The sequence below is a fragment of the Lithobates pipiens genome, unplaced genomic scaffold (assembly GCF_037356315.1).
Source record: "Lithobates pipiens isolate NorthernLeopardFrog02 unplaced genomic scaffold, aLitPip1_a1.2 Scaffold_10, whole genome shotgun sequence".
NCBI lineage: Eukaryota > Metazoa > Chordata > Amphibia > Anura > Ranidae > Lithobates > Lithobates pipiens.
This window is the reverse complement of record NW_027507686.1, coordinates 214,803,366-214,829,938: the sequence shown is the minus strand read 5'-3', so window position 1 is coordinate 214,829,938 and position 26,573 is coordinate 214,803,366. Positions and strand designations below refer to the sequence as shown.

Genomic DNA, 26,573 nt, shown 5'->3' with positions numbered 1-26,573 from the left:
TAATTCCCCCAGTTGTACTCTCCCTAGCATGTATGATGCATGCATATTCTTAGCCCCCAAGATAACTTTACATTTATCAACATAAACCTCATATGGCACACAGTTTCCCAATTAAACAGAGCATTGAGGTCGGATTGTAAATTGGAGGCATCATGTAAGGACTTTATTCCACTGCATAGCTTGGTGTCATTTGCAAACACTGAAATTGTACTTTTAATCCCAAACACAATATAATTTATAAATATATTAACAGGTAAGTGTCCCTACACTGAACCTTGGGGTACAGCACCAATAACCTTTGAATATTCAGAGTAAGATTCATTAACCACGACTCTCTGAATTCTGTCTTTTAGCCAATTTTCTATCCATTTACAAACTGATCTTTTCAAGCCTGTATACTTTACCTTACACATGAGCCGTGTGTGGGGAACTGTGTCATAGTTACATAGTTAGTAAGGTTGAATAAAGACACCAGTCCATCCAGTTCAACCTGAGTGAGTGTGGGTTCGTGTCTACAATTGTCCCTATACCTGTACATTGTGTCTCATTAAGATGCTCATCTATTATATTATTTATTTAAGGTACCCATATAGTACCGACAATTTAAGCAGCGATCCACACATACATCGCACACTCGGATCGGTCCTTACCCTCAAGGAGCCCATAATCCAAGGTCCCCAACTCACATTCATATACTAGGGCCAATTGACCTACCAGCATGTCTTTTGGAGTGTGGGAGGAAACCGGAGGGAACCAATGCAGGCACAGGGAGAACATGTCAAAGTATACTACATCCACCGCCACCCCTTTTTTCCAGCAAGCACTCATCTGTTTCTTTTATTAAACTCTCCAGTCTTCCCGACTGTAGAAGTTAAACTAATAGGTCTATAGTTATGTGGTAAAGACTTTGATCGCTTTTTAAATATGGGCACCATATTGGCCCTACGCCAATCCAGTTAATAACGAGTCCCTAATCATTAGAAACGATGGCTTCGAAATGACAGAGCTCAATTCTTTTAGGATCTGTGGGTGGATGCCATCTGGTCCAGGTGCTTTATGCACCTTCATTATCACTAAATATTTCTGTGCCGTATAAGTTTTGAGCCATTGTGGATCATTTGTGTCAATACCATCCCCATTATGGACATGAGCTCCCCCCGTGCTCCTTTGTATACACAGAGCTGAAGAAAGTATTTAATAAATTTGCCTTCTCTTTGTCTCCAGTCACCCACTCTAGATTATTTTGTAAAGGGCCTTACATGCTCAGACCTGACCTTTTTTACTATGAATATATTTCAGGAAATTTTGGGGGGGTTGTCCTATCTTTTGCAATTTTTGCGGCCTCAATTTCCTTTTTACAAATACTGTTTAATTCTCCATGCAGCTTTCTTGGCCGAAAACCAATAAGGATCCATTACTGATCACAGTAGCATTGCTGTGACATAAGAACGTGATTTCTACAACACAATACTCTTGCATCACATGTGACAAAATTTCAATACTATGTTTTCACTTCAGGTTACGGAACATTCGCTATGGATTCAACACCATCCTGGTGGTTCTCATCTGGCGCGTCTTTATTGCAAGATCGCAGATGGCAAGAAACATCTGGTACTTTGTCGTTAGCCTGTGTTTCAAGTTCCTGTCTTATTTCCGAGCATCCAGCACCATGAGATACTGAAGACACTGGACACTGATCAGTTTGGACATCTATGCACACAGCGGCGACCTGCACAGACTCTCGTTACCCGATCTGTGTCACTGTTTGTTTGTTTTTTAATGTCTTATACAGCCATTCTGCCATCCTAGGTCCAGGATAACATGAATACAGTAACTCAAGTGTACTTTATTAATGAACCACACCAGTCAGACTGAACCAATATCAAGGAGAATAGTTTACCAAACATCACTTGCAAATTTCAAATGTCAATTCCATTTGAAATATGTGCTGTTTTTAGAAGCAGCTCTCCTTTCTTCACTTTTAAACAATGCACAGGTTTTCATGAAGTCTGATGTTAAGCCTCCTGTGTTGGGTCTAATTGGTGCTGAATTGTACAGTTAAAGTATAATGCTAGCTATATACAGCCAAGTAATCAACTTTATAAAAACATCATTGCCAGTTACAATAGAATGGGGAATTGTCTACTTTTTTGCGTTCTTAGAGAACTGTAGTTGCAAGGAGTGCCCAGGACTATTCTTCCGTCATTGAGGGCAAACCCTTACAGCAGCACACAAAAGCAGATTTTTTTTTTTTGTGAGTGAGTACAGTAGATGGTTAAAAAGCCTGCATGGGCAAAATTGGCAATGTGCAATTTTGCAAGGTCAGTTTGTACTGCTCTGAATCAAAATATCTTTTTTCTGGAAAATGGCATTATACTTTATCTGTTTACAGTTTGCTTATTGGATTGTGCCTCTGCCACTAAGCCTATTTTTTTTTTTTTTTTTTTTTTTTTCCGTCTCCTGCCTCTTTTTATTGTATTTTGTTTAATTTTTTTTTTGCTTTTTTGCACACTCCCCATCCCATCTTCTTTATTTTTTTTTTCAAATTTTTTTTTTCAAATTTTTTTTTTTTTTTGTCTTTTATATTTTCATGCTTTTCCTCCTTTTCACCTTAAATTCTTTGTGCTGTGTCCGTTTAACCAAACACTCATGAAACGGTTATGAAGGCTGTTTTTTTTTTTTTTTTTCAGTTTTTTTTGTTTTGTTTTTTTTGTTTTGTTTATTATACACAGGGAATAAAATCTTTGGTCTGTATCTGTTCACGTAAGTGTGGCTTAACCCAGTAACCACTGATTTATCTACTTGTCACTGGTCGGCTACAAGTCTTGTTTTTGTTGTGCTTGTACAATAAAATAACTCTTTATTTTCAAGTTGTTCAATTACCTACAGGCTGGTAACAGTCTTCTGTTTTGTTATAGTTAATGGATCCAAAGCCAGTTGTTTGTATCTGTACCTTTTTCATTGTCTTTGTATTGCAACTGTTTAATGAACGGTTTCTTACCGTCACACCACACCCAGCCTTTACACAGCATAGTGCAGGCACAGGGAGGTAACCCTTAGCATGTGATCAGAGATTCTTGTTTTGCCAGCTTGAACAATACGGTTACATATAAAAGATGTCTGCTGAGCTGCTATGGGTTACTGCACCTCGTTACTGTTTGCACAGATGCATGTTTAAGGAGAACTCCAGCCATGATATTCCATATTGGACCACGTTACTAAAAGTGACCTACCTGGGTATGGCCCACACAAGCAGTCTTAACATTTACCAGAAAGTTGGTATTTCAGAGGGTATCTTTGGGCTGCTGCAAGTTTTTTTTTTTTTTTTTTTGACCAGTCAGATTGTCAGCTCTGTTATAATCTACAGCAGAGCCCAGTGCCACTTTGTACTTGGCTTCATTGGTTCCTAAGGCTTAGACAGTTTGGCAGTGGTTGCATGTGTGGGCTTAGAGTGATTAAAATGTGAGGGCTGCTGTTAGGCTCAGGTCAGGCAGTGGCTTAGGGTTTATATCAGGCTAATGTCCCTGCTTCTTTGCTTTCTCCCAGCATGTTAGTGAAGTCGCTTTATTAACAGGAAAGAAGATGGTTAAATTAAAAAAACGAAAACAAATCGGAAAAACCTCTTGCTGTCTTCCACCAGTAAAGACTGTTCCACATAAGCTCCTGAAGGTGTTCCTGGCCCCAAGTGACTGGTGTTGTGCCCTTTTCGTGTGTGCTGTATCGGGCTTCCCTCGTGGAGAAAGTTGCTTTCAATAGTAATTTGTGAATTTTATCTAAATTTTTGGTTGTTTTGGTGCCTAAAAAGTCTGTGGTTCTTTCACTATACACTATTTGGATTTATTAGGATGTGGCACTTTGGTACTGCTCTATAAATCCACAGTACCACCCTGTGATGTAATAATTCATCTGCTTTCAGTAGTGACCGTGTGCTAATTGTCATTGATACCTGGCAGATTTTCAGGTGCTGCACTAAAAATATATATATATTTTTTTTGTGTGCCCAAAGTGTTGAGTATTGGTATTCTCAGTCACCTTAGATTTTGTTTTTATTTTCTCAGCATTTCTACAGGTACAATCAATGTAATTCTCATTTCATTACCAGATATGACAGACTAAATGGGTTGCTGTTAGGAGCCATGTGTTGAATTGGATGGAGTTCCCCTTAATAAGGCCTCTTGTATAACCAGGGACTGCAGTTGGTTGTTTCACAACACTGAAGCGTGTGTGATCTTCCTACACACAGATGACTGCAAGCCCTTATTTTTGACTTGACAATTATATTTGAATTAACAAGCAATATGGAGTTGCTAGTATTAAAGTTAATTGTTATTCTGAGTTAGATTTTTTATTTATTTTTTTGTAACCCATGACTCTCATTCACAGCTCTTGGTTTGTTCGTTTACAAAGCACTTAACTGCAGCGCCTTTTATTCTAAAAGATTTTCTGTAAAACGCAAAATGCTGGTATACAAAATGTGCCGACGACAACCTCGCCAACTCTCGTTTGTCTCTAAAACCATTAATGTGCTTACCTGTTGTGTAAAGCTAATTCACAGAGGGCACCTATTTTTTTTCTCTCTAGGTGTGAATCTGATCTAGGACACATTTCAAATGCTTCTGTGTCGAAGCTCAGTGATTTTCAGTAATACCGCAAAATGTAATTGGTCTTTTTCAGAACTGTATAGCATTCAAATCTCTACTAGCTGCCAAGGTCTAGGACCACACAAGGGAGTGAGAGACTGCTGGCTGCTACTAAACATTCAATAAATTATGACTTTTGTGACATCTCTGGAGTTCCTTTTTGTAATGTCTTTAAGTGTGTGTTTTTTCCTTTTTGTATTTATGGCAAAAAAAAGTTAAAATTTCAAGCTAAACTCCAGGGAGATATAAGGCCTGCACTGACGGCTCTGAGCTTGTGGTAATGCTATTAGTTTGAGATGCTTCTGAGATCATTTTGTTAATGGGTGCATTAGAATATGGGGGTGGAGTGTATTATAAACTATCCTTAGAAATTATCGTCCCCAGAGTCAAGCATTCAAAACCCAAAAATCTATTTGGGGCTTTAAATGTACATTCCAGTGTATATTGAACACCAGCTCATGAAATATATAAATATAATAATTTTATTCAGTATCACAGAAATACACATTTTAAAAAAAAACATTCACAAGAAAAGCAGCCATATAGATCTGTCTTGGCCTTTGGATCCAGTTAATTCGCCAATGCATTTCACAGGTTAACCCGCTTTTTCAGGGCCTTAGATCCTACTGTATGAAAATTGCATGGAGCATCAATAACAATTAGTCTTCCAGGCCCGTGTTGAACAGAACTGAGTCCTCCAACGTTAGCCCATTAACCAAGATGATTAGTATGGAAGTCGTAGCTTAGAAATGACGCCATTACCACATGCCATGCTGGAAGAGGAATTTCTCATATAGAAGCCAGGATACTTTTATAATTCAGCTTTCCGCAGTCTCAGTCAGCTGAAGGCACAACTAGTTTTAAAAGATTTTCTTATTCTGAGCTTCCTCCCTTATGGACTACATACAACCCATTTCTTTCCGGCATTTCTAAGCTGCGACTTCCATATTTGATAACCATCTTGATTAATGGGCTAACAGAGGATTCTGATCTGTTCCCCATGGGCCTGGCAGACTAATTGTTATTGGCACACAGTTTGGACTTGTCTGCATCTAAGGATCGTCATTGCACTCAAATGTCATCAGATAGGTGAGAGCGTTTATAGCTGCAATTACAATTTCAGGGTCTGTCTACTTTATTTTTTGTGCAGGTCGGCACTGCTTCTTTTCTCATACATGTTAATCGGAAAGCAGCAGCAGCTTGAAGCAGACTAGAAGGACAAATACAAGTGCTAAGGAACTCTAATCTCTGAAGTTTCTCAAACTGTTCTAAAAAGCTGCCCATTGACATTAGCCCATCTGAAAATCTATTTGCCTTGTTTACACATGTGGCTGAATGGGCAGTTAAAACATGATCCATGTTTTACTGATTGCCAAGCTGAAAGTTAACATGGCCATGTTGGTTCACATTGCAGTCATGGTGTGGTGACATTGATATGTCCTGTTTGGCAGGCAGAACCTGCTGCCAAGCACAACCCATTAAAGTGAATGCATCTCCTCTGGTGACTGTATGTAAATAAAACATTTTTATTTAATTGCTTAATTTTCCGAAAAAGTGACAGAAGAAAATACTTCAAAAATCTTACCATGCCTCTTATATTGTAGCTGCAGGCATCATTCGGATATCATTTTTTTCTGCCAGCGATTCCCTGAACCGTAAGAACAATCATAGCAGCAGTTCAGCCGCTTGATCGTTCTTACAGGTGCTTCTACTGACTCACCTGTGTGATTGGCGAGCTGGAGAAGGAATTTGCCCAGTGCCGGAAGTTGAGTATAGAGATTTCCGGTGACCAGATGGTCCCCAGTCATCTCTATGACTGTATGTGTGTATATATATATATGTGTGTATGTATATGTGTGTATATATATATATATATATATATATATATATATATATATATATATATATATATATATATATACACACTTTTTTTTTATCTGTCTTTCTACTCTAGAGGACCTGTCATGCACTATTACAAGGGATTTTTACATTCTTTGTAATAGGAATAAAAGTGATCAAGATTATTTTTTTTCTTAAAGAGAAAAATAAAATTTAAACCTACGTTTTTTATTTTTTTTTGTTTTTTTTTTTTAGTGTGTGCTTTAGCGAGCACATATGTAATTTGTGCCCACTTATGTAAACGGCGTTCAAATCACACATGAGGTTTTGCCACAAGCACTAGAGCAACAATTTTAGCCCAAGACCTCCTCTGTAACTTATCCGGTAACCTGTAAAAAAAAAAAAAAAGAATTTAACGCGTTGCCTATGGAGATTTTTAAGTACTAAAGTTTGGCACCATTCCACAAGTGTGCACAATTTTAAAGCATGACATGTTGGGTATCTGTTTACTCGGCGTAACATCATCTTTCACATTATACAAAAAAATGGGCTTACTTTGTTTTTTCTTGTCTTTTATTGATGAAACTGATTTATTTTTTTTAAACACGTTTGAAAAATTGCTGTGCAAATACTGTGTGATGTAAAAAGTTGCAATGACAGCAATTTTATTCCCTAGGGTCTCTGCTTAAAAATATATAATGTTTGGGGGTTCTGAGTAATTTTCTAGCAAAAATATTATGATTTTTACATGTAGGAGAGGAGTATCCGATAAGGCCCCATATGAAAGTGGTTAAAGTATGGCAGAGCTGAATAGTATAACATTTTCTGGTTATGAAGGGGGTACAACCTGGTTGTCAAGTGGTTAAATAATACCATAAGAAAGATCTCTGTCTTAAGAAAAATCCTCACATCTGCCTATACAAGTAAACAAGGACATACTGAAAAATATGGAGGCTGCCAATGTTGACTTGCTTGCTGCAAGTTCCAGGGTTGTCATCCTAATCCTTTATCCTCTAGTAAGTGACTCGCTGACTTAGCATATGCACAATAGAAGTCTAATGGCAGAGTTCCCATTAAATGGGTCTCCATCCCAGGTATTCGGTCAGTGTGTGCATACATGGGTAATGCTGACCTGGGGAGCACATGTTGGTAATGCAACCTAATTAATGACTGCATTGCACAACAAATCATGTAGAGGTTAGAATGTATTGCTTCATAGGACTGTTAGACCATATGGTGCTAATGGTCCTGTTAGATAAAGCTTCCCCTAATGGACTGGACTGTCTCTTACACAGCAGATTTACTGATTTGATGGCAATAATTTGTGTCAAGCTTGTGATACTTTTAGTTCCATACTGCAGTAATCTGTTTGCCTGACCTCAGATTAGTGACACAAGCTGGTCAATGCACTGTAACAGTTTGTATGGTGTCAACCCACAAGCAGATAATAAAAACTGAAGCTCTGCATCATTCCAAAAAAAAAAAAAGAGCTTAAAGAGCGCACGCTGCACTTTCTCTGAGGACATTTAATATCTGACTCTTGAATTTTAAAAACTTTATATAAGTCAGCTGTTGCTTAAAGAGCAATCATTTTCAGTTGATTTTTATTTCAACTATTTTATATTCACAACAGTATACATTGATTTTTGTATAAAGTTTAAACTAAAACTAAAGGGTATATAAATCCCAGCAATTAACTTTCTTATTTGCTCTATTTTGCTCTGTAAAATGTGCAATTTAAAGCGTTTTATCTGTTAAATGCAAAAAATATATTTACACTGGGTCAAATAAGTATTGAACATATCACAATTTTTCTAGGTAAATATATTTCTAAAGGTGCTATAGACATAACACTTTCACCACTTGTCAGTAACAGCCAATGCAATCCATACAAAGACACCAAAGCAATCAGTTCAGAAATTATGTGTTATAACATGGAATGACAAAGGGAAAAAGTATTGAACACATGACGAAAGGGAGGTGCAAAAAAGCATGGAAAGCGAGGACAACAGCTGAAATCAGTAATTAGAAAGCAATCCTGCCCCTTGTCAGTGCAAATTAATATTGGCTGGTTCAGTCTCAACTGATGGCCTATAAAAAGGTGTCTCGTTACCAAGGTGTCACACAAATGTCTCCTGTTGGGCAAAGGCAAAGAGCTTTCTCAAGACCTTCACATCCCTGTTGTTGCAAAACATACTGATGACATTGTTTACAGGATTTCTAAACTTCTGAATGTTCCAGTGAGCACTGTTCAGGTCCTAATTGGGAGGTGGAAAGAACATAATTTCACCATAAACCGGCAACGACCAGGTGCTCCTCGCAAGAGTAAAAATTATGATAAAAAGTTGTCCAAGAGCCAAGGAACACTTGTGGAGAGCTTTAGAAAGGCCTGGAATTAGCAGGTACAATTATTTAAAGAAAACCATATGTAATGCACTCAACCACCATGGCCTGTATGCACTCACCATGTAAGACATTGCTGAAGAAAAAGCATGTTGAAGCTCTTTTAAGCTTTGCTGCACAACATTTAGACAAGCCTGTAAAATACTGGGAGAATATAATCTGGTCAAATGAGACTAAAATGGAACCACATTTAGAGGTCAAATTGAACAGGAAATCGCCCCAAAAACACCCCCATATCAACAGTGACTTTTGGAGGTGGGAAGATCATGGTGTGGGGCTATTTTTCAGCATTCGGTACTGGCAAACTTAATGTCATTGAAGGAAGGATGAATGGAAAATCTACCAAGACACTCCTGACAAAAATCTTCTGCCATCTACCAGAATGATGAAGATGAAATGAGGGTGGACATTTCAGCAAGACAATGATCACAAACCTAAAGCCAAGCAAACTCAAAATTGGTTTCAAAGAAACAACATAAATCTGCTAGAAAGGCCCAGCCAATCACTTGACTTGAATCCAATAGAAAATCTATGGAAAGAACTAAAGATCAGAGTTCATAGAAGAAGCTCACGGAACCTTCAAGATTTGAAGAAAAAAAAAGGGTCAAAATCGCAATTGAGCAATGCATGTGACTAGTTTCTTAATACAGGAGACTGCCTCTTGAAGCTGTCATTAACAACAAAGTATTTTGTACCAAGTATTAAATATTTCAGTTGGCGTGTTTTAATACTTTTTCTGTTATTCCATTGTGTTTCACATAACTTATTTCTAAACGTATTTGTTTTTGTTTATGTGTATGTATGGATTGCATGGGTTGTTACAGGCATGTGGCGAAAATTTCATGTCAATAGCACCTTTTAAAAATATATTTACCTAGAAAAATGGTGACGTGTTCAATACTTATCCACTGTACTGCATGTTCACTTTCACTTAGCGTAGTGTACAATGTAAAGCTGTACTGAAGGCAATTATCCAATCATGGGTGGGTAGCATCTGTGTTTTATAAACTTTTATTGCAAATTGCACGACATGCATGTGAATTTAAAGGTATAGTTCACCTTTATCTAAAAAAACTGACAGTTTAGATAAGACGGGGGGGGGGCGGGGCGACTGTAGATAAAAACAAACTGCAGCTTTGGCCAAGTGAATAATGCTCTTACTATGGGTGTGGGCCATTCCCATACCTCATGAAGACTGTCTGTCATCCTTTCCTGACACCAACATGGCAGTGTACCTATGATATAGTATAGCTCCGTCCCTATGTCCACGCACAGGACCTGTTTAGCTCTGTAAAAGTCTGACTGAGCTACCACCCCCATTCTCCTTTTTGTCCTCAAAGTTCAACACCTAGAGACCGTTACACTCAGGATAAGCTCTTACCTGCCGACTGTCGCAATCTTAAGCCTCATACACACGATAGGACTTTGTACAAACTTTCCCTTGGATTTTTGTACTAAGGGTGTCGGCCCTGAACTTGTATTGCGTACACACAGCAGGACTTTTTCAGCCAACTTTCAGAAAATAATTTCTGCTCTTTACCGCCACCTTTGGTCAACTTCTGTATTGTTGTCTGATCTTTTGCAATGGTTCTGAGCATGCCTGTTTGTACTTTGTACAAAAGTCCTATGGTTTTCTGTACACACGATCAGACTTTGCTCCATCAGGCTTTTGTTGCCAGAAAGTTTGTCCGTTCGCACAGCCAACAAAAGTCTGATGAAAACCAAAAAAGTTTGTCCGATGGAGCGTACACACGGTCGGATGTTGCTCCAAAACAGCTAATTTGCATGTTTGTTGTCAAAAAGTCTGATCGTGTGTACGGGCCTATAGGCTGCTAAACGCCCCAACAAAGTGGGGAACCCCTTCTGGTGGTCTTTTGGGGTCGAGGTGTTCTCTAATCAGAGACTTGTGGCATGCCTGCTTTGGAGTCTGGATCCAACAGCTGGGACTGCATGATGTCTTCTCCTATGGAACGCTTTCCAGTTCTGTCAATTTCTATAAAACATTTTTTTTTTCTTGCTCTCGTGTCTAAAGACCCCATACACACTGCAGCTTTTGTTGTCTGATTTTCTAGGACCATGTGGTGCAGGGGCCTGCCTGATTGCATACAAATTAAGGCTCTTAGACCCTTTTCACACCACACCGCTGATAGCGTGGGCGGTAAAACGCCGCTATTTTTAGCTGCGTTTTACCGGCGGATTTGCGGTGCATTTCGGCCGCTAGCGGGGCGCTTTTACCCCCCGCTAGCGGCCGCGAAAGGGTTAAAACCGCCGGCAATACGCCGCAATAGCGGCGTTTTGCCGGCGGGATTACAGCGCTGCCCCATTGATTTCAATGGGGAGCAGCGGTGGAGGAGCGGTAAACACACCGCTCCTTCACCGCTCCAAAGAAGCTGCTGGCAGGACTTTTTTCTGACGTCCTGCCAGCGCACCCTCTGGGCTTTCACACTAGAAACAATGGTGCAGCTTCTTTAGGGCGTTTTGCAGGCGCTATTTCTAACGCTATAGCGCCTGCAAAACGCCCTGGTGTGAAAGGGGTCTTAAGGTTTGATCTCATATTATGTGGCTTTGGTAAATCTGAGGGAAAAAATCTGCAGAGGATTGTATGATGTGTAGCCAGCTTAAGTGTCCTTTTGTGTGGATGGGCATTTGCTTCCCTCCAATTGTTTTAGCCGTTTTTTGATTAGAATAGAGTCTGGGCGTGACGGAGTCTCTCTCTAGATGCTCTATTTAAAGGGCACAAATGGTCAGGTAATGAATGCCTTTGTGATTCAGGCACCCAGAGAGACGGCATCATTCTGAGGAACAATCAAAGACAGGCAAGTATTGCTATTCTAGTAATGGGGATAGAAGGGAGTGGGAGCAAGGAAGAATGTATTACTAGGGGATGGGGAGTTTTGCCCAGATTTCTTTTATTTAAATTTGTTTCTCCTTCCCGAAAAAAAGGGGCGTATATATGTAATTTTTTTCCCCTCTCTCACTTCCCTTATTTCTCTGTTGCCATACAGTCCCCCTTGCACCTTTTGGTTCTTCCGCCAGCATGGGCCCAACACCACATAACAGACCACCGCAATACCAGGTAAGGACCAACTTTGGGTAAGTAAGAAGATACAGGAAGATACAGAGTGCGCTCTGCCTGGACGTCCGTGCCTTCTTGTCTGTTGCAGCCCCGGCCGCTTACACTCCCGCTCTAGGAGGTCCAGAAACCCTCTGGATTGTCTTTATTTTTCCAGGGCAGAAAGTGACTCCTCTAGTCCTTGCAGACCCCCCCCCCCCCCCCAGTACTAAGGGCGCAAATGTACGCTTAAGGACTCTTTTTCAGACTCGGTGTTTACAAGTTAAAAACACATTTTTTTTGCTAGAAAATTACTTAGAACTCCCCAAACTTCATAAATTTTTTTCCTAACACCCTAGAGAATAAAATGGCGGTCATTGCCATACTTTTTGTCACACCGTATTGCGGTCTTACAATCGCACTTTTTTGGGAAAAAATTCACTTTTTTGAATAAAAATAGACAAATAAAAAAGACAACAGTAAAGTTAGCCCAATTTTTTTTTTATATTGTAAAAGATAATGTTACGCCGGGTAAACTGAAACCCAACATGTCACACTTCAAAATTGCGCCCGCTCGTAGAATGGTTTCAAACTTTTACCCTTAAAAATCTCCATAGGTGACATTTAAAAAAATTATACAGGTTGCATGTTTTGAGTTACAGAGGAGGTCTAGGGCTAGAATTATTGCTGCGCTCTAGCGATCGCGGCGATACCTCATGTGTGGTTTGACCACAGTTTTCATATGCGGGCACTACTCACGCATGCGTTCGATTCTGTGCACGAGCTCGTCGGGACAGGGAGCTTTAAAAAAAAAAAAAAGTTTTTTGCTTATTTATTTTATTAATTTTTACACTGTTTTTAAAAGAATTTGGGTCACTTTTATTCCTATTACAAGGAATGTAAACATCACTTGTAATAGAAAAAAGCATGACAGGTCCTCTTAAATATGAGATCTGGGGTCAAAAAGAGCTCAGATCTCATATTTGGACTTAAATGCAATTAAAAAAAAATTTACATTGAAAAGAATGTGCCTTTAAGAGGTGTGGACGGAAGTGACATTTTGACGTCGTTTCTGCCCTGCTATGGTATGGAGACGGGTGGGGGCCATCTTGGCCTCACTTGTCTCCATACCAAGGAAGTGATAGGACCTGATCGCCTCCGCTGATGCCGGGGGCTCCGGTAAGCGGCGGAGTGGGGGTGGCACCTCTCCCGCCACCGATAACTGATCTTGCTGAGAGTCCGCCGCAGAGACCACCATTATAGTTTACCGAACCACCGCCTGAAGAGATGGATACCTTGGTTGTGGCAGCAGTTTCTGCTGTTACCGAGATCTCTCTTCAAAAAAGGGACGTACATCGTCGCGTGGTTGTCGGTAAGTGGTTAAGAGAAAGCACACAGCTTCTCCAAGGGCTCAACGCATGAAAGGCAAATGGTCTTGTGGAGATCACCCTATTCCAGGAAAGCTACTTTGGAGAAACTGTTTCAGGCAGCTTGCCAGAGACCAAGGAGTATGAGAGGCAGGAGGTGTCAACCTTGCTCAAGAAAGTAGTCCAACTCCCTGGCAGAATTTCCAGTCGTCTCAAACAACCAGGGACAACAGAGTGGGCCCTGCACCAGGTCTAAACCAAGCCATTCAACCTTCTCTAACTAGAGGGGTACTAGGCACTTCAGGGGTGACTCCAGCCCAGCAGATTAGGTGGGCTGATTCCTCAGACCCAGTATTACAGCCAACCTTCCAGGCAGAGGGAGAAACATTGGGGTGTAGTAAAAAGCGACCGAGTTTTAGGTGCCCTCTTGCCAGACCAGGCTAAACTTGTCTATAAGCAATCCCTTTTTTTACAAGGCAAAATTGCTCCCAATATTATCAATCCATCAGTCAGCATCCTTTTTCGACAATTTGGTGGGTTATTACAATGCAGAAAACATGGCAGAGGGAAAACTATTGAATTTAGGTCAACCACAACCAATCAAGTGTACCCAATTAAGCATTTTTGCATTTGCGCCACTAAAAATGTATGCTTGCTCACTTGCCCTTACAATATGTGGGGCGTACCATTAGTACATTTACAGTGAGGGTACAGCATATCCCTCAGATACCCAGAAGCTTTTTTAACGCCAGGCCCACCCAGGAGGCAGTTGGAGTCAGGCGGCTCAAAGTGACCCAGTTCTGGCAAGACCACTGCCAAAAATGGTGTATTCAGTCTACAGTGGCGCAAGGCCATTATTGGCTGTGACAACGGAAGCCTTCAGAACAACCTCAAGGGGCTGAATCAATTTGTCCAAATAGACTCAAGATGGTGTCTCTCCATACCATAATCCAGGTTATTCAACCAGGAGACTGGAGGATTTCAGTGGACTTGCAGGATGCCTACCAGCATGTCCCGATCCTTCAGTCATACTACATTTGCGTTGGGGGACAGGCATTACCAGAGTCAGCTGGAGCCTACACAGGATATGGTCTACCTAGGGGCCCAATTCAATACATGGGCGACCACAGTTTCTTTGCCACTTCAGAAACTCCCAAATGATCAGGGAGAAGTTCCAAGAGGGTTGTCCAGTCCTGCTCTGTCTGGACAACATGGCAGCAGTGTCCTACATAAAGCGACAGGGCGTGATGCACAGCTAATCCCTCTTGAGAGAGGTGGAACTGATCATGACATTGGCACAACAATATCTCCCAGATGTGAGGGCCATACATCTTCCAAGCTGTCAGGACTTGGAAGTAGGATCTCCTATCCAGACAATGCAAGGATTCCAACGAATGGTCCCTTCACCCCAAAGTGTCCAAACAGATCATCCACGTTTCGGGCTGTCTGCAACTGGATCTTTTTGCCTCATCAACCAACTGCAAGGTGAGTTGTTTGCTCTCGCGCTACCCTCATCCATTAGCGGAGGGGACGTACGCCTTGACCCATCCTTGGGTTGTACAACAGGCCTATGCCTTACCTCCAATTTCTTCAATCCTGAAATTCCTGAGTAGATTGACAGAATTTGACAGTCATTGCAGTATTGCCTTACTGGCCTTGCAGACCATGATTCTCTCTGGCGTGTGCCCACTGATCACTCTCCTGGTGACTCCTCATCTTCTGTGACAAGGAGATATCCTACATCTGCAACCATCACAACTCGCCTTAGTGGCATGGAGAGTGAAAGGCAGGGGTTGCAAGAGTTAAGATGCTCTCCAGAGGTTATTAGGACTTTACAAAATTCCAGAAAGGGGTCAACTAATGCCAACTACTCCAGAAAATGGGATAGATTCACGAGCTTTGCAGCCGGACATCAGTTTGACCCTAGTGACATGAATGTGTCATAAATTCTGTCTTTCCTACAAACCGGATTGGATTTGGGGCTCAGCCTAAGTGTGCTTAAGGTGCGGATTTCAGCCATCTCGACTTTTACCCTAAAGAAATTGGCAGCAAACCTGCTGGTGGAATGCTTCATGAGAGCGGTACTTAGACTATGCCCTCCCAAGAGAAATGGGTCCCCTCAATGGGAGCTGGCAGTAGTCCTCAGTTTTCTAGCAAACCCTCCTTGTGCTCCCACAAAAGACTGTTCACTATGGGATATCAGCTTAAAAAAACTGCATTCCTAATAGCCAGAACTTCAGGGGGAAGAGTGTTGGAACTCCAAGCATTGGGAGCAGCCGAACCTTCTACCATATTCTTCCCAGACAGGGTTGAGCTAAGATCATTGGATTTGTCCCAAAAGTGGCATCAGTATTTCACCTCTCCAATGAATGAGTGCTTCCAGCCTTCCCAGCAGAAGCAGATGCTGGCCTGCACAAGTTGGGCATCCCCAAAGTCCTCAAAGCCTATCTCTAGGCTACATCTTCAGTCAGATGCTCTGACAAACTTTTTATAATACCTTCTGGAAAATTTTAAAGGGAAAGAGGCCTCGGCCGGAACCATCTCGGCCTGGATTGTAAAAACTATTCACCAGGCATATAGAGTGGCGGGGAAAGACCCTCCAGAGGTGGTTAAAGCTCACTCAACCAGGACGAGGTCTTCTTGGACAGCAGGGCAGGAGTGTTGCTGGAGACAGTATGCAAAGCAGCTAGCTGGTCATCCCACCACACATTCCTGAAACGCTACAGGGTGGATCAAGCAGCTTTTACTACAGTAGAGTTTGGGAGGAAAACTATCCAAGCTTCTGTGTCTATTGTTAAATAAAGACTAAGTTTGCAGCATTAAAACCTCCCTCTCAAAAGCTCATTATTTATCATAGGTATGCTGCCAGGTTGGCGTCAGGAAAATGGAAAATTGTATCAAATACTTACCGTAATTTTCCTTTCCTGATGCCAATACATAGCAGCATACGGACCCCCCTCTGATCTTTGTGCTTTATACAGAGAATGGGGGAGGTAGCTCTGTCAGACTTTTTTTTAGAGCTAAACAGGTCCTTTGAGTGGCTATAGGGGTGGAGCTATATCATAGGTATGCTGCCATGTATTGGTGTCAGAATAGGAAAATTACGGTAAGTATTTGATACAATTTTTCTGTCCTGTTAAGATACTCCCAGATGTCACTGTTCGCATCACTAAAGGTAAACTAGGTCTTTAAGCTTCACTTCAAGTAAAAAATGTATTTTGCAAAGTGGACCATACTCCTTTTAGTAAACTAACCCTCAAGAGTAAGCATAGCCGAAATGGGCTAGTGCGTTCCAGGGTATCTATGATTGATAGGGGGGAAATGCCGGTGCTGATGATGAGGAACCCCTCGTGGACCTCACACCATTACAGAGGCGGTTCAGGATCGTCTCCTGAACCCTTGACAGCAACTGCTTAAGTGCACTCTGTAAAGTGATCTGTTATGGATTAGTTTTCTTTTACAAAGGATTTTTTTGCAAAAAAATTCAACAAGTTTGTTCAACGATGAGATGGTTACATCAAACATAGCATAAAGGAAAAATCCCGACAAGAGGGGCGCTAAAAGAATGTTACGTAATTCTCAAATGCAATATAAGATATCAACTGAAGTGCTTAAATTAGAACTAAAGTCAAAAAGTAAAAATATGTGATAAAATGAAGTAGGATGTCAAATATGTCTGCCTTTGTCATCTAAATGCAAGTAAATCGAGACATTTACCTGCTTCCCCTCCAGCTTGTCAGCTTCCTTTATTGTGGAGACAACTTGGCTTCCTCATTTCCAAATGGTTCCAATGTCCCCTTTTTGCGGTATGCCATTGTTTAAGAGACTGCGTTGTGGCCTCATTAGGGAGTGTTTTCGTTTATAGGAAAGCCATAGTGTGTCAGTCAACTCAGAAGACCCACCTAGGCTCCGCACACTCTTCTCACATTCAGTCCGCCTATGCCCTGCCCATGTCTCGCATATGCCACTCTGCTGTCAACTGAATCATGGGAACTGTAGTTCCCTGACGGAGATGCAGAGTGGAAGGCAATGACATGTCGGCTCTGCAAGACTCCTTACAGCGTCACTATCAGAATCCAGTGGCACAGGCTCAGACGGCAGATTACAGCAAGCAATTACAATTGTATGTGAGATGAAGTGATCATAATTTTATTATATTTATTAATTGGTGTAATTTCCAAGACCTTTGTTAGGGGTTCACAAAAAAATTGATGGGCTGCCTTTACTTTTACTTTAAGTCCTTTATGAAGAGAGCTTAATACTCCAGACTGTAGTGCATGGTGGCCTAAAACCCAGACACCCAAACTTGTTAGTAAATAATACAAAACAGTTCAACTGGTAGAGAGTGGGTGCCTAATGTAAATAAGTATACGATATACAAATATGTGATCACTGTAACCATCCTCACCAAACCCATGCCCGGCGGCCTGGTGAATAATAAAGACATTTATACATAAATAGAAAGGAGCTAGAGTGAAAGCTGGAAACTAAAATGAAAGGAGCCAAGAGAAGAGGAGACGGAAGGGGAGAAGTCCAGCGGGGTGTGCAGCGGAAGATCACTCAAATTGAAAGGAGCTTATTATCAACCTGGTTGGTTAGATGTATGTTATCCATGGCTGCTAGACCCTGATAAATTTATCGTGGGTATCCAAAGCAAAGGCCTCCCTCATGGATCAGTTTTCAAACAATTGACTAGTGTGAACCTACCTTCTGTAAAAATCTGTACACGGAGTCCCGCGACCACCCGTTTTGACACATTGGAATGCCGCTTTACCGGTCTGGGGATTTGAAATCCCCCGCGGCTTTCGCTCCTCTTCTCCAACACTGACAGGATCTACTACCCGGGTTCCCTCTCTCCCTCCCCGCCGCTCTCCGCCACTTACCGGAGCAGTCGGTAGTGGCGGAGGCGATCGGATCCTTCTTCCTGGGTATGGAGATGAGTGATGACCCCCCACCCATCTCCATACCATTGCAGGGCGGAAGCAACGTCAAAACGTCACTTCAGCCCATAGCTCTTAAAGGGACATTTTTTTATTTTTCCAAATGACAAATTTTTTTTTTTAAATAAAAATATGATAATATGTAAATATGAAATCTGAGGTTTTTTTGACCCCATATCTCATACTTAAGAGGTCCTGTCATGCTTTTTTTCTATTACAAGAAATGTTTACATTCCTTGTAATAGGAATGAAAGGGACAACATTTTTTTATTTTTTTAAAGAACAGTGTAAAAATAAAAAGGTAAAATAAATAAGGAAAGACATTTTTTTTTTAAACGCGCCCCATCCCGCCGAACTGCATACGTGAGTAGCGCCGCATATGAAAACGGTGTTCAAACCACACACATGAGATATCGCCGTGCTCGGTAAAGTGAGAGTAATAATTCTAGCCCTAGACCTCCGCTGTAACTCAAAACATGCAACCTCTAGATGTTTTTAAACGTCCCCTATGGAGATTTTTAAGGAAAAAAGTTTGTTCTTGATCTTGAATATTTCTAAAGAAAACCAATATCCTTTGCATACTATTTAACCTATATCTTTCATTTTCATTGGTGTTTTTGGGTCTCGCACTTTAGGTCTTCTGTTTTTTGTTTACACTGACAGATAAAATGGGAATCACTTATAGCTATTTTTCTGGGTTTCTTCATCCAGTAAATATTTCATTTGGAAAGAGAAACCTATAGCCTTTCACTTTTGACCCTCGTTTAACAAAAGACAGTTCCTATGCATTTTTAATGACAAAGAAGGGCACTTAAGCTAATATAAGCGGTAAATTACAGCATTAGTCCTATCGTCTAAGGGGAAACTGCAATGTGTATTTAAATAGAGCACAGGTTGAGGTATTATAACCTATACCTGAAAGTCCTTTTTAAATTAGTCTTTTGTAATTCTTTGGACTTTTATTCCACTTTATTTATATTTAATTCTCCCCTCTTATGGCTCTTAATATAGTAGACATTCAATTGCAAAACTTTGTTGAACAACTGTTGTCAGAAAATCAAATGCGTGATATGGCACATTTTTCCATCCAAGGCATTTTTTCAGAATTTACACACATGTTAAAATGCATATTTTAGGCCTGAAATTTAGTCAACCGCTCCAAAACATTGTATAGTTTTTGAAAGTGGGAGAATAAAATGGTTGTAGTTGCAAATTTTTTATCTCACGCAATATTCAAGCACGTTTATCCAACATATTTTCTGTAAAAAATACACCGAAGTTAACTTTAAGGCACACAATTACATATTTTCTTTGTAAAATATAAAAGATGAGGTTGTGTCAATTAAAAAGCCACCAGTCAAGCCCTAAATGTGCATGCCACAGGCTTTGATACCATCAGAAACCATGAATCAGCCGGAGACAGAAGTATAGTTAAAGCTCAATAGTTTAATAATAATAATTAAAGTCAAATGTAGTCAAAACATAGCCAGAGTTCAGGAACTGGAACGGATAGTCAGACAAGCCAAAACGTCAGAGAGCCAGAGATGAGCATAGTAGAACAGCAAGCAGGATCTGGAGCCAGAGGGAATGTCAGCCAAGCAAGTCTTTAACAGGAGTGTGTCTCTAAAGATGTGACCAAGGCGAAGGCAGAGATCCTCTGGGCTGGACGGCTTAAGTAGACAGGACTGACTAGCAGGATATTATCAACAGGTGAGTCACTGTGGAGAGATAAGAGCTGGCAATTAGCCGAAAGCTGAGCGGCCAGCTCAGAGACAGAAGGGCTGAGCCCAGCCCTGACAGATACCCAAAATTGCCTATAGAAGACGATTTAAAGCGGGATTTCACTGTGGAAAAAAAATTAAAAATGACTTTTAATAAATGGACACTCACCTGTCCCGGGTTCCAGCGATGCCGAGGCCGATCGATCGCTCGGCTCTCGGCTTCTGCCGCCACCATACTAGGTGAGGGAATCAGGAAGTGAAGCACTGCGGCTTCACTTCCCGGTTCTCTACTGCACATGTGCAAGTCGCGCAGCGCAATAGGAATTGTCCGCGCTGTCTCGGACCCGTGAGTGTCCTAGCAGACAGCGCGCAGGGACAGGAATAGGCATAGACTCCCGTGGGAGTCTATGCCTGGTAGTGGGAGTAAATACCTGTCTTTGACAGGTATCTGCACCCCCCTCCCCCCTGAAAGGTGCCAATTGTGACACCGGAGGGGGGAGGGTTCTGATCAGCGGAAGTTCCACTTTAGGGTGGAACCCCACTTTAAAGAGCCTTTAAGGCTGGGTTCACACCTATGCGAATTGGATGCGGGTTTCCCTGCATCCAATTTTCATAGTAGGAGTTTGTGGCTGGCTCTCTATGGAATCGGTTCACACATCTCCGCAGTGGCTCTGGTGCAAAATGCACAGGAGCCCAGTGCGTCTTTTGGTCAGTTTCAGGTCTGAATTCAGCCCAAAATTTGGGCTGAATTTGGACCTGAAATGGTGAATGAAGATGCACTGGACTCCTGCTGTGATCCTCTGTGCGTTCTACTGTGAACCCAGCCTAAAGGTCATCAATTTAGAGTTAACCATAAATGAAGGCAATTGTGGATTTAGTATGTACAGTGGGTGCGCCCATTTGCATGCATTTAGGTTATGTTTGGAGATTAAGGACTTTACATTTTTTGGGGGATATTTTTATTTACATGCTACTTTAAAGCTCAAGTCTGAGCAAAAAACATTATCCATTTCAGTGGGGCTGTGCCCCCAGTGCAAGGGTTAATTGCTTGTTTATGGCTGGGGGGGGGGGGGGTATACTTATGCAATCCTCCTCACTGCTAGACTGGTAACCACAACTTCTGCACCCCACTCTGTAGTGGTTTAGGGTCTTGACATCAAGACCAGAACAGGGTCCATAGCCCTAAACAGGATGCTGAGGGACAGTCCACCACCAGATCTTGAGGAAGCAGAGGATCAAGAATAGAGCCTCTGCTTCCTCAAGCAGAGGCTCTATTCTTGATCCTCTGCTTCCTCAAGCAGAGGATCAAGAATAGAGCCATTAACCCTTGAAGTGGGATCATTTTTTTTTTAACCAGGAGTTGGGTTCGTTTTTTTTTAAACTTTACTTTCTTGCTGGTAAGGTGGGGGCAAAGAGCCCCCTATGTGATAGCATACTGTAAAAACAGGTTATTTTTTATTGATCCTGCCCCTCTACTGAAGCTAATGGAGCACAGATCATGCTCCACAAGCTTCTTTCCTGGCCACAGGAAAGGTACGTTTTCTTGCCTTAATGCATTCTATGCATTAAGATAAAATATTTTCTGCATGTAGCCCCCCGTTATACTAACCTGAGCCAGATCCCGATCCAGCAATGTGCAAGAAAGTGGAGGCTCTCTCACTCCTCATTGGCTCTAACAAAGCAGTGGAGCCATTGACTCCCCCCGCTATCAATCACAGCCAGTGAGGAGGGAGCAGGAGGTGGGACTGAGCCCCGCTCTGTGTGGCTCATGGACACACAGTGACAGCCGGTTTTGGAGCATGAACGAGTGATGTGTTGAAAGCTGAAAAAATGCCCATCGCAGTTTGCGGTGTATGGGGCTGTGTAGCCGCACATCGGTCAGGGTGCCCATGCTGACCCATGTCCACAGCCAAAAGCTCCTACAATGGGTATGTGAGCAACAGAACTGGACCACAGGACAATGGAAGAAGGTGGCCTGGTCTGATGAAAGTTTTCTTTTTAAATCATGTGGATAGCCATGTGTGTGTCACTTAACTGCAAAATAGATTTAACTAGGATGCAGTATGGGAAGAAGGCAAGCTGGCGGAGGCAGGATAATGCGCCCTGCCACACTTCAAAAATGGTTCAAGAATTCAGACTCTCCCAAGGGGAAGATGTGGAGGAACATGATTGTGTGAATCTTGCTTGGATTAAGCAACCAGAGATGAGGATGTTGATATCTAAGGGGTTGTCTTATTTATTAAAAAAGTGGCCAATACACTCAAAGGAGTTATTCCCACTTACCCTGTGAAGGGGTTAAATTCTCTGGGAAGGAGTAGTCTCATAGCTTTCCCAAGCAAAACATCCCTCTTCATACTCTATAAGAGGAATACATGTATGGGCTTGACAGTATGTATCCCACTGGCTCAAGCAGCCATTGATATGGATGACACCTAATAGGATGTCACATTCAATAAACACATTGCCAATACGCTAAAGCAGTGGTCATCAACCCTGTCCTCAGGGCCCACTAACAGGCCAGGTTTGTGAGATAACTGAAATTCATCACAGGTGATATAATTTGCTGCTCAGTGATTTCATCATTTTAGTCTGTATCTCCCAAGGTAATACATAAAACTTGACCTGTTAGTGGGCCCTGAGGACAGGGTTGATGACCACTGCTCTAAAGGAGTGGTTTCTGCTCACCCTTTGAAAGGGTTATCTGCTCTGGCAATGAGAAGCTGCCTAGCCATACCATTTTCCGAATTTCTGGATGGACCTGACTGTATGCATCTCTCTGATTCTCAGCTTCCGGCTGAGGAGGGGGAAGGTGACCATTCTGCTGATAATCCCAGATTGTTGGAAGGGTCCTTGGTACCCTCTGCTCATCCTTCTGAGTGTCAAGGATTGATTCCCTCTAACTGTAAGATCAAATCTTCTCCAAAGTCCCATTCATCCAGCATCCAACAGGCTCACGCTGATGGCCTTGGTCTGGAGAGGCTAATGGATTTTGAATGCTTTGTGAATACTCTTACAAAAACAAAGGGCAGCGCTCACTGTGCCTATAGTAGAATATGGTATAAATTCCAGCATTATTGCAGGTCAAGATTTTATGCCGGACTCTGCAGAAGTGTCTGCAGGTGGGGCTTGAAAGGTGACCGTCTGCTGACACCCGCTACTATCTGATCAAATCCTGTCTGCCAAAACCAGAGGGATGGTGTATTTTCCAACTGTCTGGCGGATCGGATGAAAACGGATAAGCAGTCCATTTTCATCTGATCTCTCCATAGAGGAGAATGGGACTATGGCATGTCCATCTAAGCACAGTGAACGGAGACACGGACCTTTCAACTGCCTACAGGGGAGCGATCCCCCACTGAGCAAAGCAGAGTCCGCCGAGCAGACCGCTCGTGTGAAAGAGCCCTTAGGCAGGCTCCATTCACACTTGTACAACTCCAAAATAGTTTGACATTGGAGTGCAACTTTGACGCAACTTTGGATGAGACTTGTGGTCAGATCCACTGTTGAGTGTAAAACATTCAGATATGACTTTCATGCAACTTTTGAGAGTTCACATTGAAGTCTATGGCCCCTAAGTCACATGAAAGTCAGACCAAGATAGTGCATGAACTACTTTGAAGTCGCAGCGACTTTAAATCGCACATATTTCAATGGTTATCTGATCAGTAAGTCCAAAAGTATTATATTGCTCATTCACACCTGCGAGCCATGCTGAACGCACACCCACTGTTGTACACTGGGAGACAAAAGGGGTGATTTACTAAAACTGGAGAGTGCAAAATCTGGTGCAACTCTGCACAGAAACCAATCAGCTTCCAGGTTTTATTGTCAAAGATTAATTGAACAAGCTAAAGTTAGAAGCTGATTGGCTACCATGCAAAGCTGCACTAGATTTTTAGTGCTCCTGTTTTAGTAAATCTCCCCCAAAGTAAAGATGCACCAATCGCAAATTTAATGCAGTTCTATTCACCGCAGCAGCATTGAGCTGGATCCGGGTTGCAACCAATTGCGCTGAAAAAATAGCACTGCATGCAGTACTTATTTCAGAGCACTCCACAGTAATGCTCTGGTCTGAGCTGACACCATTGAAAACACAGCGTTTTGACTTAGCTATGCATTTGAGTTGCGCTGAAAATAGCTACCAACATCTGATGTGAAATAAGTCCTAAAGCCAAAGGATCAGATTGACTGCTAGGGAATTAGCATTTTTGGAAAGAGGTCAGCTTATGTATTTCTCCAAGGACAGGTCCCCTTTAAGTAGATATTATTTTAATAACCATGGGGATTTTGATGAAAGCAGAATATGACCTACTTCCTGTGCAGCTGACAATTGCTGACTTGGGCTATGTGTTCACAGTGAAAAGACAAGCCTGCCCACTGGACACGCTGTGATCAGCCCAGCCAGAGCTGCCTGGCATTCCATCCAGCCCCCTCCTGACACCACATTTCCCCAGACAGATCTGCAGATTGATCACCCAGTATAAAGGGACATTGTTGTTCGGGCTTGTTGCTGATGAAATGCTAAGTTATTTTTGTGCACGCAGTTTGGAACCGGCAGCTAGAAGTCCTTTATGGACACTGAAATGTTGCACTTAGCACATGGAAAAGGTCATGGAAACATTCTGCAAGCTACTTGGATTCTTCGAGCTGCTTAAAGAGAAAATATGATGGCCTTTGGACTTAAAGGAGCAAGAATAATCATGATTATGGCAAGAAGGACTGAAGGTGTCAAAAAGCCATTCAACCGAATTGCTGCATAGCACAGTAGAGTCTTCTTAAAACAGAAGGCATTCGCGTGTCCTAATCCATCACATATCCCAAAAATAAAAGGATTATACAAATTTTCAGGACATTCCATAAATGGCTCTTCCCCCAGGGCCTGGGGCTCTTCTCACTGATCCTAGGGCCCTTTACTCCTGTCACGGGACCCTTTATTATGGTCCTGCATTAGGACCCTTTCACATATTCTACAGTGGGCCTACTTCCTGCTGTCTTGGGGCCCCCTCTATGGTGGCAGAATGTCAGGGCCTGGTCACAAGTGCGACCATTGCAACCCTGGTACATTAGTTCTGTCACTGGTGTCAGTAGTTTTGTTTTTTTTTGTTTTGTTTATTTCTTTTTTACCTTTCTTTTTTTTTTACAATTGTATTTATTTTTAAAAATTTTTTATAGGAACCCTGTTGGGGAGCCATTTAGTGAGATATGGGGGGCCTAAACAGACCTCTGATGATCCACATTTGAGACAGAGATAGGAGACTGAGCCCTCGATCTCCATCTCTGCAGCCTCAGCTGCACATAATGAATGAACAGGAATAGCTGTTGAATAACTGAAGCAGAATAAATCGCTCACTATGCTTCAGTTCTAAATCAACAGTCCGTGATTGGTACCGATCACTGTCAATTCAGAAAAGGAAGGGGCTGGGAAATTACATATTTACTGGGCCCTTCCCTGCTCTCCATCCTCACAGCATCCCATGCAGCAGCTGGTGATAAAGGGGAGGGGGGAGGCTGGAGAGCACACAGGGGCCTGGGGGCAGCAGGACCTGGATAGGAGGGGTGTCAGGGTTGCATAGAAAGAACCAATCCCCTCCATTTTCCTCCTGCAGCCACTAAATGCCTGTGGGGGAGAGAGGAGGAGAAGCAGGCTTTCAGCAGCTGCAGGAGGAAAAAGCCATTGGTTCCTCTATATGCCACCTCGCCTACTATCCAGTGTGTACAGCCACACTGATCCCCTGGAGCATGAGGCCGGGTCTCAATTGCGACCCCTGTAGGTATACCCCTACTCACTTGCAGATGTATCCATTTTAGGGATGAGACAAACCATTTAACACTGACATGAGTGCTAACAATAAACAGCTTTTATGGAAAAAGCCTAAAAAAATAAAACGAAAGCAGCCACCAAATCTAATGATTAAAAGCTGCAATACATTACATTTTTGGTTTTGTGTTTAATACTGCTTTAAGGTATCCTGTAGCATATGGAATATAATGAGTATATTTAAAATTTAGGTGTGGTTACAGAGATCAAGGTTATGTACTACTTGAAAATATCCATCCATAGCCATAGTAAACGTAACAGTTGTCGGATCCATGCAGGCAGGTGACCTCAGCAACTGCAAAGCTAACCCAGGATATGGCATAAATACCCAGGATATTGTGGCCATCCTCCCGAACATGCTTTGTGGCTAAGGTGTTTGAATCATTGGCTTGTGTCACAGAATTACAAATTGTTTGACAGTTATGGGCCTGGGTACACAGGATTTTTGCTCACATCAAAATGGTTTAGCATTGCTATACATATCTGTGTGAATGAAAAACCAGCTTGAAACAGGTCAGTGCAGTTTGGAAGGAGGTCCGCTGCGGGTCAGATGCACCCATCAACAAATTCTGATCTCAGAAGCTTCTTGGACAGATATCAAACACATGTCATAGACACAGGTCCTAAAAATAGTCAATTGCTGTCATCTAGTGGCCAATATATTTATTGCAATTCGTGTGTTTTGACACAGATTACTCAGTTTAACCACTTCAGCTCTGAAAGGATTTGCCCTTTCCTGACTGGGCCATTTTTTGCAATACGGCACTGCGTCGCTTTAAATGACAATTGTGCG

At 42.0% G+C, this 26,573-nt stretch overlaps 1 protein-coding gene across 1 annotated transcript in view; it reads left to right on the top strand.

Moving 5' to 3' along the window:
- FAR1 (fatty acyl-CoA reductase 1) overlaps positions 1 to 4,784 on the top strand; it is a 138,979-nt gene extending 134,195 nt beyond the window's left edge. Inside the window, exon 12 of the mRNA XM_077460939.1 lies at positions 1,519 to 4,784. Within this exon, the coding sequence (XP_077317065.1) occupies positions 1,519 to 1,681 (163 nt within the window). The 3' untranslated portion in view covers positions 1,682 to 4,784. The remainder of the gene's footprint in view (positions 1 to 1,518) is intronic.
- Positions 4,785 to 26,573: the final 21,789 nt, after the last annotated feature.